General features: G+C 41.4%; 1 protein-coding gene across 3 annotated transcripts in view; it reads right to left on the reverse strand.

Moving 5' to 3' along the window:
• Positions 1-14,749, reverse strand: part of FBXL17 (F-box and leucine rich repeat protein 17) — a 522,840-nt gene that overhangs the window by 151,640 nt on the left and 356,451 nt on the right. For all 3 annotated transcript variants that reach the window (XM_075067139.1, XM_075067141.1, XM_075067140.1), the window contains one exon: positions 12,477-12,553. In XM_075067139.1, the coding sequence (XP_074923240.1) occupies positions 12,477-12,553 (77 nt within the window). The remainder of the gene's footprint in view (positions 1-12,476; positions 12,554-14,749) is intronic.

The raw sequence follows: 14,749 nt of genomic DNA on the forward strand, positions 1-14,749 counted from the left end.
TTGGTCCTCTGGTCAGGTGACAGCCAGGCCTACTGAACTTGTTAACCCTTTACAGTCAAAGAGAGATAAAGTACTTCTGTGCTATTAACTTTTCTTATCTGTTTATGACAAGTAGTCAAAAATGATGCACATTCAGAAAGCTGTAACATATTCTGTTTCCCCAAACGACAAATATTGTATCTTTAGAAGGTTAACTGTGAAATTACTCAGTAATTTTGTGCATTTTTTTCTTTTAATTTTTTTTGCTATCATGTCCATTCCCTACTGCGTCTACTTTCCCATCCATTCAGCACAACAAACCCTTAAACACTGTGAAAGTTCCTTTTAGAAGAATTTAAATGCAAGCCTCAATATCTGTGGATGTCTCTTACAGAAAGGAACTGGAAGGAAAATACAGTATAACAGTCTTTTGCATTTAGAATGACCACCTCAGAAGAGATGGAATGCAAATCACAGGTGGGAGACTACTGTTCTGTGCATACTGATCCAAAAGTGCTTCTACATCAGGTTCCTCTAACTGGCGATTATATTGTACAGTGTTTTGGGATGGTGCAGACTAAGGGGTGCAGTTCACCAGCTAGCAAGACAAAAAAAACCTTAAAAATTCAGTTTACTTCATTGCTCAAGGAGAAAATCCTTTATTATGTACTGCAAGACAAAGGATTTGCAACTATATAGTGTTTGAAAAATATGTTATTGCTGTAATTTATCTCACTGTATGGGGCTTCAAGATTACAATGGAATTGTAAACCAACTTTTAAGGAAAACTTCACAGAATTCTCATCACATTAAGAGTATTATTAAAAGTTAAGCGGAGAAAACAGATTGTTGATAGTTATGAATTACATATGAGACTGCCAGTCTGTAGAAAAGATGTGTTTTGGTTTAGTTGTTGCTTTGGCTGTTAAGATTAGTGTTGACAAAGTTTTAATTCAACTTTTTAAAAAAAAATTATTAATAATGAAACTCTACTTAGGTGAAGAAATATCAATCCACTGCTTGAGTACTAATGCTAAAAACAAGGAGCATTACAAATTAGATCTCTGATTCTGCAAACATTGACACTAGTGCATATGTTTAACTTTTCTCACATGAATAGACCTATTGCCTTCATGTGCATAAATGTTTGCAGGACTGTACTCGGACTATATAAAAATACATTACATATATATAAATGACCTAGCTAAGGTATATAATGTATAATGAATTTTTCTAGTTTCAACTTAAGGGGAACTTAAAAGGTTCTGAAATATGCTGTTAATTCTCTAGATTTCCACAGTCTCATTGGAAGGAAGGAAGATTTCACTTCTTACATGATTCTAAAACAGGGGTAGCAAACTACAGCCCGGGACTGCATCCGGCCTTCAGATGTTTCAATCCGGCCCTCAAACTCCCACCAGACAGCAGGGTCAGGGCTTGCCCCACTCTGCGTGTGCTGTGGCTCCACGTGGCTCCTGGAAGCAGCAGCATGTCCTCCTTCTGGCCACTACACATAGTGGAAGCCAGAGGGCTCAGCACGCTGCCCCCATCCTAAGCGCCACCTTCGCAGCTCCCATTGGCTGGGAACCATGGCCAATGGGAGCTGCAGGGACGATGCCTGTGGACGGGGCAGCATGCAGAGCTGCCTGGCGACTCCTCCGCATAGGAGCCAGAGGGTGGACATGCAGCTGCTTCCGGGAGCTGCTTGAGGCACATACCACCCAGCGCCTGCACCCCTGACCCTCTCCCATGCCCCAACCCCCTGCCCTAACCCTGATCCCCCTCCCACCCTCCGAACCCTTCAGTTCCAGCCTGGAGCACCCTCCTGCACCTCCAACTCCTCATCCTCAGCCCCACCCCAGAGTCTACACCCCCAGCTGGAGCTGCACCCCACCCCCCCACACTCCAACCTCCTGCTCCAGCCCAGAGTCCCCTCCCGCACCCTGAACTCATCATTTCTGGCCCCATCCCAGAGCCCGCACCTCCAGCCAGAACCTTCACCTCCTCCCACACCCCAACCCCCAATTTTGTGAGGATTCATGGCCCGCCATACAATTTCCATACCCAGATGTGGCTCTCAGGCCAAAAAGTTTGCCCACCCATGTTTTAAGAGAGAAAACGTAGTATTTTTTTTAACTTGTTAGCTGCTATATTTATTTTTCCAAGGGAAGTATCATTAATGAGTATAAGATTATACAACTCTCTGTAGTTTACAGATCACTGTAGTAAAATTTGCAACTCATCGAGGCAAAATAACAAAAAAAAGTAATGGGCTCTCTACAGAACATCAGAGATACATACAGTTCATTTATTTGTGTCTTCAATAGGTGCTGACTTTTGAGTTCCCAAGTAACAGAAGAACAAAAGGTGCCACAGGACTCTTTGCTGCTTTTACAGATCCAGACTAACACGGCTACCCCTCTGATACTTGATTTTTGAAAAGAAAAACTCCTTGGAAAACAACAAATTTCAGAATTTAAAAAATTACAGAAACAAAGAGAAAATAACACTGAAGATGAAAATATAGGCCCTGATCTTGCAAAGATTTATTCACATGTTTAATTTTATGAGAGTAGAACTCTCTTTTTACTGTTTCCCGATCTAGGCCATAAAAAGGAGGAAAGAAACAGAGGAGAAAAGAATACTTATGTGTACAGCTGGTAAGGAAAACAGAAATAGGGAAAGACAAATTTTGAGAAGAAAACAAATAAGGGAAACAACGCAGCAATTTAGTATTATTTTGAGAGAAGCAGTAAAAGCCATATGTATTTACATGACAGAAACTGAGGGAGAGCTTGTGTGATCTGTAACACATGAAGAGGAAATCTTTTTGACTTGCAAATATATTTTCTACTGATTTTCCTTTTTCAGGCCACATCTGTTGGGAGTTTATCTATATTGACCAAAACTGTGTGCCCTTTCCCAACAGGTACTGAGGTGCTGGGTCTTCTTCCACAACCCAAACATCCTTCTTTAGGGACCACTTCTCAGCATATGTGCAACATGCCTTAGATGGCACATGACCAGAATTCATCAGTGAATTTGGTCAGCTGGTTGGATCATTAGCTTCCCCATGCAGGAGACCCTCTCCCTCTGAAGCTTCACTCCGCAGTTCTCTTTCTAGCTCTGCCCTTGCAGCAATCCCTCTGACCCTTTATAATCCAGAGGCAGCCCTTCCCCCCTTAATTAGCTCAACTGGGAGCACCTGCCCTGGCACAGGAGAGCTGGGCCTATTTTTAATCACAGAGTCAAACTGCCCTGTGACAATTTCTTAATATTTAAATCAAGTTTACTCAGGCAATATTCGATCTGTGAGGAAGGATACATGCACACTTACTGCTTTAGGCACTTTTTTAACAAAGCGGGACACTTAATCCTTTAGACAGAATTTATAGGCAAATTCCTTTAATACCAGTGGTATATATATTGAATCTATAATGATATTATTCTAACTTTACATTTTTTCATCAGCACTTATATTTTAACCTTGTTAATTATACTTCATTTTTTCTTTCTAATTAGGAAGACAAAAGCTACTTGAAATAATGATTTATTTTGTGATAATGGAGCACACATCAGTATCATACAAACATTATCATACGGTCTTCCAGACAGGTATTTGTAAATAGAGCCTACATCCATGAAATACTTGAAATGAAACCTCTCTTCTCTGCCACTCAAATACAAAAGTCCTCAGGAGCATACATGTATTGGAGGATGTGAGGGGAAGAGTTGACATAAGGGAGGAAGGACCCTCATTATTGCACTAGCGACTAGCTAGAGAACAAAAAGGCCAGAAATCTGGAATTCTTCAGCTCAGCTTCAGTGTTCAGAATCTTAAGGGGTCAACAGAACATAACACTAGCGTTCACTGTGCCTGAGAAGTCCTATGCAATTAACAGCTAGAAGTGGGAAATTCTTTAATTTTTGCCAAGTCCAGAACTATTAGAGAATCAAAATGAAACAAGACAAGCACTCCAGCTCAGTTGTATCTTTTGCAGTGTACAAGTGACAATAAGTATACAGGAATAATGGTTAGAGTTGTTCAGGCATTTTTTTGGATGAACTTTTTTTTTTGGTCAGAAAATGCCAAGTCATCGAAACCACAGCTTTTCATAAAAAGTTACTGGTTTTCACAAAACTTATTCCAAAAAGGTTTCTCAGGACCAGGATTGAATTTTCTGGTGAAAGCGAGAGAGACTGACTCTATAACCCAAGGTTATCTTTTCCCATAGCTGAGAAAACTAAGCTTTCTTAGGCCACGTCTACACTACGGGATAATATCAAATTAGCTAAAATCGGTTTCTTAAAACTGATATTATAAAGTCAAGTGTGCGCGTCCACACTAGGCACGTTAATTCGATGGTGTGCGTCCATGGTCCAAGGCTGGTCGCTTTTCTGAGCGGGCGACTGTGGGTAGCCGTTCCGTGCTTATCATAGTTCCTCAGTTCTCCCCCGCCCTTGGATTCGGGTGAGGCCCATGCTGATGGGGAGAATCATGTGTCGCGGTTGGTTCTGGTACGCCTCCCCTCCTCCCTTGTTTTTGAAAGCAGCAGTACACCAATTTCGGCGCCTAATTTTCCCTGATGACACTGAGAATGCATTAGACGCAAGCATGACCCTGCTCTGAGTCAGTACGCTATCCGTGACTTTGTCAAACACTCGCGCCACTCTCTGCTGTCTATGAGACCTGAATGCAAGAGAGAGAGGGAGGGGGGGCAGCTACGGCAGCGCGGCGACGAGAGCGATGAGGGACATGGACACCTGAATTCTTCCCTAACGCAGGTCCTGCGTTTTGGAGCTTACTGCTGGTTATGGGGAGTTCTAACCCATTGACGCCGATTTTTGGCGCTGGAAACAAGCACAGACTGGTGGGACGCTAGTTTTGCAGGTGTGGGCGATTCCAGTGGCTGCACACTTTACGATGGCGTGAGCAATTTCTTTGAACTTTGACATGGCTGTCTGCCTGAAACGCCATATACTAAGTGGAGCAGCCTCACAGTGGAGAAGCGAGTGGCAATTGCCTCCTTGGAGCTTGCACGCTCAGACAGCTACCGGTCAGTCGGGAATCAATTTTGGGTGGGGCAATCTACTGTGGGTAGGTGCTGTTTGGATGCAGCGCCGCATCGTTAAGCTGCTGCTCGAAAGGTTGTTGACTTGGAAACGTGGCAGGTGTGTGATGGCTTTGCTGCATGGTTCCCCTACTGTGGGGGGCCATGTGTGAACCATATCCCTATCTGGCCCAGAGTGCCAGGGCACCGTAAACGGCAAGGGGTCCTTTTCATGTTGCTGCAGCAATCTTGGTGGATTCACAGGGACGTTTCACCACACCACGTGGGGATTGGGCAGGAAGGGGTTCTTGATGCCGCATCTTGAAGCCTTCTCTGTTATGCTCAGCAAGGGAATTACTTCTCCAGACCAGAATAAAAAAATCTTGGGATGTTAATGCCTGTCATTCTGGGGACCCAGGCCATCCCTTGACTCCATGGCGCTCTGAAGCCATACAGGCAGCTGGATAGTGCTCAGGAGCTGTTCACTATCAGGACTTTGAGCAAGATGGCAGGATGTTGTGGTAGATGTGCATTTGGCGTTTAAAAGGTTTGGCTCGCGCGAACATTACTTATGTCGGACCTCAGCCAAACCACATGTCCCTGTTTGTATTGCTGCTTGCTGCCAGTGCTCCACAATTCTGAGAGCAGTAGGGGACATTATGACGCGGGGGAGGCTGAGCAATCCTGGCGCAGTGGTACGAGCAGCAGAGACCGGCGATTAGAAGGCAACCAGGAGGCGGCTGCAATCAGGAGAGTCTTGAAATGATTTGCAGCAGGGTTCAGGTTACGGTGTGATGCGTGTTTGTTTCCCCTATTGATTTGACCCATCGCCGCCTTGATTGACTCATTCCCTGTAGCAACCCCCCTATCCCTTTACTTTACAGCTTGTCGAGCAATAATATCAGTATCGTTTAAAATCAATGTATTCTTTCGAAAAGTCATTCCTGTAGCAACCCACCCTCCCCCTCTGGTGTACTTCTTTATTAAAATAGCTATTATTATAAAAAGAGGCAGAGATTATCAGATTATCCTGCTTCTGTGCTATTGAGGAGGGATAGGAGGGAAAGAAAGGCATTAGCTCATTTAAACGTAATGCGCCTTTGCTTGGACTGTCAGGGGGGTGGGTGGGCGGGCCTGCAGAAAGCCTTCCCCCGGTCTTACACGCTTGGGTGAGTGCAGATTGGAATGTAGGGGAGCTTTGGGGTGGATTGAACATGGGCTGCAGCGGCACCTCTAAGCCCGCTGCTCTTCCTGAAGATCCACCACATGGTTGGAGGATATCAGTTTGAGCACGCCGCAGCTGCAGCGTAGCATTCCCGCCACCGCTGATCTTCCGACCTACACCTCTCATTCTCCGAGCGTCTCTTCCTATCCTCCGTTCACTGGCATCTCTCTGTACTTTGCTAGCACATCTTCTCAGCTCCTGATGGGCTCTGTCATTTGTGTTACTTCCATGATTTCTGAGAACATTTCATCTGTTTCTCTTTCTCTCCACCTTATCTGAGCTAGCCTTCAGATGGCGTTTAGGGAGGCCGCACGGACACTGTGGCAGTGCATGGGGGAGGAAGAGGAGAGAAGTGTATGTAAAAAGATACATTACAGAACAATGCTTGTACTCTTTCCATGTGATACATATCCACCTTCCATAGCAATGTGATTTCACTACAAGGTGCATTTTGTTATCGTTTATTATTGATGGCTGTGGTCTTGGATGTTGAGATCTCACAGACGCAGGTCCAGGCATCCAAATTAAGCTTCCTGCGGCCATGGGTAAGGCTTTCTGTTTGACTTCTCCAGCGTTCATATACACAGTGATCTATGATGACTTGTTCTGTTAAGAGGACCAGCAAACCCCAACCCCCCTCTTTCCCCTCCTCCCCCCCGCATGGCTGCTATCATGTAGATCACTGGTAATGATCGTGGCTGGTACCTGGGAAGTTCCTGCTTGCCAAACGCTGAGAAACTCAGCGCTATCATTCCTCCCCTCCCTCGCTTTGCTATGAGCAAGGAAGGTTAAGCGGCTGCCAGTAGAAAATCGCATTGTTGCCCATAATTAAGTCCTGAATTTCAACCAGGTTACAATGAATGATTAACTCTTCTGAGGATACCACTGCGGATGCAGAACGTATGTTTCTGGAATGCCAGCGGTCCTGGGCCAATCGCGGCTGTGCTTTGTGAAGCTATGATTCCGAATTACTTGGTACATGCATGGCGTGGAAAAGTGTCATACAATGGGGGACCAAATAGGGCTGCCTTGCCCAGGATGTTCTGCAAAAGCTTTTTGAGTACCTCCAAGAGCGATTCATAGTATTTACAAAGGTACACTCACCAGAGGTCGCTTCCCATGGCTTCACTGTCTGGGCTTGTGGCTTGGGAGGGCTGGGACGGTAATTCTGGGGTCACAAAAAGCTCCTGGCTGTTGGGGCTAACGAGTGCTGTGTGCTTCAGCAAGCTCTTCCTCCTCTTCTCTTCCTCCTCATCTTTCCCCTCCGCAGAATCCTCAGCCACGGTTGATATTACAACCCCGACCTCTGAATCCACGGCCAGGGTGGGGTACTGGTTGTGCAGCCCCCTAAATTGCATGCAGTCAGCATAGAAGCGATTTTTCGGCCCTGACCCAGACCTTTCGTTTGCTTCTCTGGTTTTCTGGTATGCCTGTCTGAGCGCCTTAACTTTTACTCTGCACTGCACTGAGTCCCTGCTGTGGCTTTTCCCGTCATAGACTTTGATTCTTTCAAATATTTTTTCATTTCGTCTTTTTCAAACGGAGTTCTGTTAGCACTGAATCCTCTCCCATATAGCGATCAGATCCAGTACCTCTTGTGCGGTCCAGGCTGGTGCTCTTTTTCGATTCTCAGGAGACTGCATTGTTACCTGTTGCTGATGGCTCTGCGTGGTCACCTGTTGCTGATCAGAGCTCCACGCTGGCCAAACAGGAAACTGAATTCAAAAGTTCGTGGGGCTTTTCTGTTTACCTGGCCATGCCTCAGAGTTTTTGATTGCTGTCCAGAGCGGTCAGTGGTGCACTGGTGGGATACCTCCGCGAGGCCAATAACGTCGATTTCCATCACACCTAACACTATTCCGAAGTAGCAATATCGATTTCGCGTTATCCTCTCGTCGGGGAAGAGTACAGAAATCGATTTAAAGAGCCCTTTATATCGATATAAAGGGCATTGTAGTGTGGATGGGTACAGCATTAAATCGATTTAACGCTCTTTAAATCGATTTAAACGCGCAGTGTAGACCAGGCCTTAGTAACTGCCTGGATAGCACAGTTGTGAGATCATGAAACCCTCCTCCTTTCACACCAGCTTGTTTCATCAAATCTTTTAATCTCTAAACACAAATCACACCTTTGTGTTTTTCTCTGTACCAAGCACTATGCACCATCATTAACCTTATAAGTAATATTTTACTCCTGGAAGTATTCCTTAGAAATAAATTCTCAACACCCAGGAAATCAAACTACAGAATTAGAGTGGAAAATTGAAAAGATAGTTACACACTTGTGTATATGATTGCTGCTTTCTCTCAGAGCTATACTTTTTCACATCAACCTAATCCATTTGACACACAGTCTCCCCACAGCTAGAAAGTCCAACTTTCTTACTAGTTCTTAGTAAAAGATTAAATACAAAACCCCTAAGTTTAAATAAAGTAAAGGTTGAGACACAAATAAACAAAAGGCAGAAATTCAAAGATAACTCTGACAGTCCATGCTTAATTCATAATTGTTTCTAAAAAGGTAAAATGGCATGAGGAAATAATGTCAGCTTTGACTTCATACAGGTGTTTAGCCCAGAGATCACAGTGGTTCATTCATGTATGTTGCAGACAGCGTCTCTAGTAACTCTGTCAAGTAATTGTATGCCTAGCCAAATATTTAAAACAGTACTTATTTAAATCCTTATTTAGTATCCTAATGATTTGTCTTATGATGTGGCATTATATTAATATTATATAAAGATAAAAACATTATGAAATAAGTTAACATCCCTAGATTTTAATAGTGAATGGAAGAAAAGTTTTAAATATCAATAACTAATTTTCAATAAGCATTTCAAAACAAAACAATCCCTAAATTAAGCCGTTTTTTGGGTCAAAAAAGGACAGAGAAACATCAAACCAAAACACTTCATTTTTAGCATACAGAGTAAAACTGAAAAACAGACAAAATGATTTTCTTTTTAAAACCAGAGATGTGTATGTTTTTATAAAAGCCAAATAATTTTGGCTGTTTTTTCAATTATACATATTCATATATATATATATACACACACACACACGTGCCCTTGTAATAAATTCGTGTGTGCATGATCAATCACACACAAATAAATTTATTACAAGGTTGAGACTTTATATGGTAAGTGTTAACATGGGGAAAAACTTTACAACTGAGCTATATACTTGTGAGAAGTTTATAATAGAAGTGCTGACACACTCAACTCTAGCAGTGCAATAAGCAACAATATATTTCCTTTTTCTTTGCAGTTAACAACTTTTGGCATCTGCTGCCTATTTCAAATCCATCTTGGTTTCCTTTTTTTGTTTTTGTCTAATATAATTAAACATTAAAAAAAAAAAGTCCTGTGTGGCTGTACTGAGAACAGAAAATCTACTACAACAGGTTTTGGAGATTTGTTGGTGTCTAAACACAGCCCTAGAGAGTCTGATGCCCTCTACTATAGTAATTTTTTTAATCTCATTGTTCTGTACTTTATTCCACCAAAGTAAATTCCATGGTGGCAATGTGTCAGATAAACTAATGTTGCCTATGACCGTACGTTACAGTTTAGAGAATTTTAATAGACTTCTAACTTTCAATATGAAGGCAAATATTTCAGTGCACTGTATTTAGTAATATTTTTCAAATAATAATTAAATAGTATTAAATTTTCAATATTGCTTCTTTTATTTTCTTACAACATCTTATTGTCAAAATCAAATCAGGACAATAAAAACTGCTAAATCTCACATTTCAGAGTCTAGCTTTCTTAGAGTACATGTAATTATTTCATACATCTGTCCCTATATTAGGTATTAGTTATGGGTCAACAATCACAATTAGCACTAATCTCTTTTTCTTGTCTGATGTCTCAAATTAAGGTGTGCTTAAAACAAGTTGTTCTAATAACAATAATATTTTGTTTAGCTATGGAATTTGCATTTTTACTAACTGAACCATGAGACAATTAGGCTCTTGACACAAGCAGTCACAATTCCATTAAGCTAATCGTTGATGTATCAAGAGACCTGGGCTGGGAGTTTCAAGGGAGACTGAGGAATTTATGCATCTGAATTCCAATGAATCTGAATGGAATATGGGTCCATAATTTCCTTAGTCTTTTCTAAAAATCCTGGTTTTATCTTCAAAATTGGTTGGGAAAATAGTGTTTCTCAGGTGTCTTGCTAAATATATATGGAAATCTGTATAGTCACAATTAGCAAATAGTCAAATTTTAAATATAAAAAGCAGGCATTGTGTGTTGAATCTACCAAACCTACATGGACCAAGTGCATATGCTAATATCCTCAATAGACTACCAGGTAGATTAAGCAAGAATGGATGTTCACATATAGTCATTTCCTCCCAGAACTTGGTCAGTGTAATACGATACTAAAAATTTGGCTAAGACATTACTGAATCTCCATTTTGCCTGACACCTATCCTGCAAATTTATAGAATAACATGCTTCCACTAAGAGAGAAGCATCTGCCATTTGGTGAGGCCTGAACACTTATGCATAGTGAAATCAATAGCATAATAAGACCATTGGGAAATTTCTTAAATGAGACCACAACAAATCATCCTAGTAATCACTAGCAGATTTCTCCTACTTGCCAAATGTAGCTGGATGTGTTCGGGGGAAGGGTTGGCTGGTTCTCTTTCCTCTCACATCCTACTGTGGCACTACAGTACTGAGCTCTGCTGATGAGAGGCCCCCTTCTCCCTAAGGACCTCAGGAGCTTTGCAAGGAGAGTGGCACCTTCCTTCCCCACTTAAGTAAGAGTTCCTGAGTTGCTCACAATGGCTAAGTGGTGCTTATGAGCACTGCTTTGCTACAGCGCTCATCACTCATGATTTTTAACACAAAAAACAAGAAGAATGGAGCTGTCGGGGGGGGGCTGACATAACATTTATTTACTTAGTGGTGATGAGGGTTATGTTTGAGCGAATACTGATAATACACTAATTCAATAATAATGTTAAAAATTGTTCAGTGCCACAGTTACCATACTGAACAATTTACTAATACTATTACTGAGGCAATGAATTTATTAGCAGTATCAGAATCTAGTATTAGTAGCACTTGCAAAAGTTGTTTGAAAAGCCTCAACAACTACAAGGTCAAGAACACGGATGATGTAAAATGACTACAGAATCTTATAACTTTGGGATGGGCAAACCTTAAAATATTTAATGGAACACTGCAGTTTGGATAATTATGGTATCTAACCAATCAAGCCTATGCAGATACTCTCCCATCCTCCTACCCATCCTCCTACCCAATACTCTTCCCATGTCTCATTTATTCATAACCACTTCCTCTCACTTTCCATTCAAATCCAATCCAATACATTCACCTGTCTTCCTTTCCCCACTACCTCACTAGTTTGGTCATACTGCTCCCTTGTCAGCCCCTGCATCCAAAGAAGGGCCTTAGAGGGTGATGTGAGTTCACTAGGTTGGGATGAGCGGCAGGATGCCATGAACTCTATAAGAATTCCTTCCAGACAGATACAGAAGAAAGGTTTGAGGATATGGGATGGCTAGCAGATCTGCAACTACATGAAGGGAGGGAGGGGTTTCAAACAGAGCAGAGGCTACTACAACCCCGAAACTGCAGCAGTAGCCATAAAGTGACTTCACTGTCATTTTGCATCCTGAGGAGGATTCTTCTCCCAAAACGCAGGGTCACTGTTTCCCCTGCACCAAGTCACTGTTCTCACACTAGGTGTGCAGTGGATGTAATTTAGCATTGCATGGCCCTGTCTCTCTTCTGGGCCAAAATAATCTCTGATTTCAACTCTCAGATCCCAGAACAGTGCAAGATTTGAAAGGAAGAACCAGTCTGAGTTCATTAAAAAGACTAGATATCTACTAGACACTGCAAATCTCCATTTAAACTAAGGGTGAAGAAAGAAGGAAGAGCAGGAGGCAAATTAATTCAAATCTGAGTGTTTATTGATCAACACTCAAACTCTCATCACAGAGATCAATCAACATTTTTCAGTCAATTCTATATGAAGGATAAAATCTGCAGATCTCTGAAATCTAACAGAGTGCCTGTCCTCTAACTTCTTCGTTCTGAATCTTCTGTCTAGTGTCACAACAACATTTTTACAAGTATCACAAGGTAATTTTCACTTTTTACATATCCATGTAAAGTTTCAGTAGATCAGTCTTGACAAAGGGTGAAAAACAATAGCCATTTTACATACCATAGTCGGTAATCTTACAGGATACCAAATACAGCTCTTTCAGGTTCTGTCCTTCTTTAGCAATGACCTCCACACATCTGGAATACATACAAAATAAAATTCACAGTTGCAAGAATTCATTTCATATTAAATTAATAAGGACTCATCCACAACGGTAACACCACAAGCTAATTCTGAACGTATCATACAAAACTTTCTTCTTTTTGTGACCTTCCCTAGAACTCTTTCAATAGAATTTATCATAGGCACACCTTTTAAACTCAAATGCTAAAAAATTAGACACATTTTTGACTACTAAGATTCTCATGTCCCAAAAAGCTCTGGACAGGCAAAACATTAAGTTATGTTGAATATTTTTATATCACTAGTATGACAATTTGGGGAATGTGTTCATGTACAATTTATTGATTCCAATTTGAGATTATGTGCTCTCTGTATATTTTTTTGTCAAACTACAAACCCCTTTTTGAACATAGGGCTTGTCTGCCTTCTCTGTTGTCTTTTTACCTCTGTGTTGAACTGGAATTCCGAGGAGTAGCGATACAGTGCTAACAATGGAGAATCATTAAACGCTTATGGTCTTCTGTTTACATGGAAGCACAGTTGGACAAAGAGTTGGCTGCACAGAAGAACCAGTGTACCAGTAACAAAGCAATGAATCACTATATAGGGACCTATGATCACCTGATCAGAGGGTTGACAAGGGGACTGTAAGTTGCAAAAGGGAGGTTAACTTACAGGCCATTTTGGAAAGAGGGAGATGAGACCAGAAGCAGAAAGCTGGATACAGGAGTGAGAGAAGGCTCCATGTTTTGGAAGAGAAGCCATGTGCAGGGATGGGAGAAAGGAAGGATGCTGGACACCATAGAGGACTCTAACATAAGCCAAAAGAACGCTTGAGGGTGGTGATGAAACTGAGTCAGGGATATGTGTCTAGGTGTTATTATTTTGACTGGATCTGTATATTTCTTGTGTTGTCTAATTCAAGGGCAATTGGTTTTGGAATTTTGGCATGTGCTTCAACTATCATATGTCCCTGGAGAAGTAAATGGTAAACCAGAGTGCCTATAGGGTTGGAGCTTTGGGAAAGGGTGCACTTAAGGAACTGGGGTGTTTTATGGCAGAGAGGTCAACACTATCCTGAGAGCCTAGGGCAGCTGGACCATGAGGTCCCACTTCTGTGAAGGGATAACAGTGTCTGTGCCTAGGAAGCGTGACAGAGAGACCAAAGAAAGAGACAGACCAAGGTAAGGTTAAAAGTGCACATGGTCTGACTTGTGTGGACCCAAACTCAACAGCCTGGTGCGACTGTGACAACCGGTTTCAAAATATACATTACTGCAGTTTCAATATACAATATCTCATAGAGGTTATTTGGAAAAAAAGAAAATGTTACAGAAATGTTTGGTTTCTGTTGTAAAATTAAGTGCAAATATCAGCATAAGATCTGCTTCATGCAATGTTTAAGCTTTGAGAGATTTTGTAGACAAAAAGTGTAAGCTACATTACAATAGCGACATAGATTATACCAGCCATTATAAATGTCGGGCTGAAATTCGGTTTTATGTCTCTACAGTGATTATTGCAGAGATCAGCATTCATCAGGTCATGAAATAGCATGTACCATTTGTGTTCCAATATGTTGCTACAGAAGGTCTAATTTATGAGAATGGGGTTTGAATGTCTACATTTCTGTTTGGTCTGTCACAACTATATAATTAAACAGCTCTTTATCTGTGACTTCTCTCAGTCTTTAACTTGTAAGTACAAAAAAAAGGAAAATAAGAACTAAATATATTGTAAAATATATGTTTATCCTTTATAATTTAATTATAACTAAATCTGGATTCATCTCTCTCTATATGTTATGTTTACAACTGTATTATTTACACAGTATCAATCACGTAATGAAGTACCATAAAATGTATTTTTGTCCTGCTAATTTTAAAACATATTCGTTGCTCATTAGACTAGCTGTGATAGCCTGTTGAGTGGGTAACTTTCTACATAGACACATTTTTAAAAGAGGATTTTTAGGAAGATAGATTGTAATGATTCCTTTAGAGCCAGAATGGGTCCTCTTTAATTTGCAGGTCATTGACCCAATAGACTGCTACAGCTCCCAAGTCAATCCAGCTGCATTACTCAGGATAAAAATATTTGCTAACTTTAAAGTGAAAATATGTATTCTTGAATTCTTCATAATCTTTAGGGGGGAAATACATTTATACCCTCAGGAACACACTCCACACAGCAGCAGCGGGAGAAGCAGA

This window comes from Chelonoidis abingdonii, chromosome 6 (assembly GCF_003597395.2).
Source record: "Chelonoidis abingdonii isolate Lonesome George chromosome 6, CheloAbing_2.0, whole genome shotgun sequence".
NCBI lineage: Eukaryota > Metazoa > Chordata > Testudines > Testudinidae > Chelonoidis > Chelonoidis abingdonii.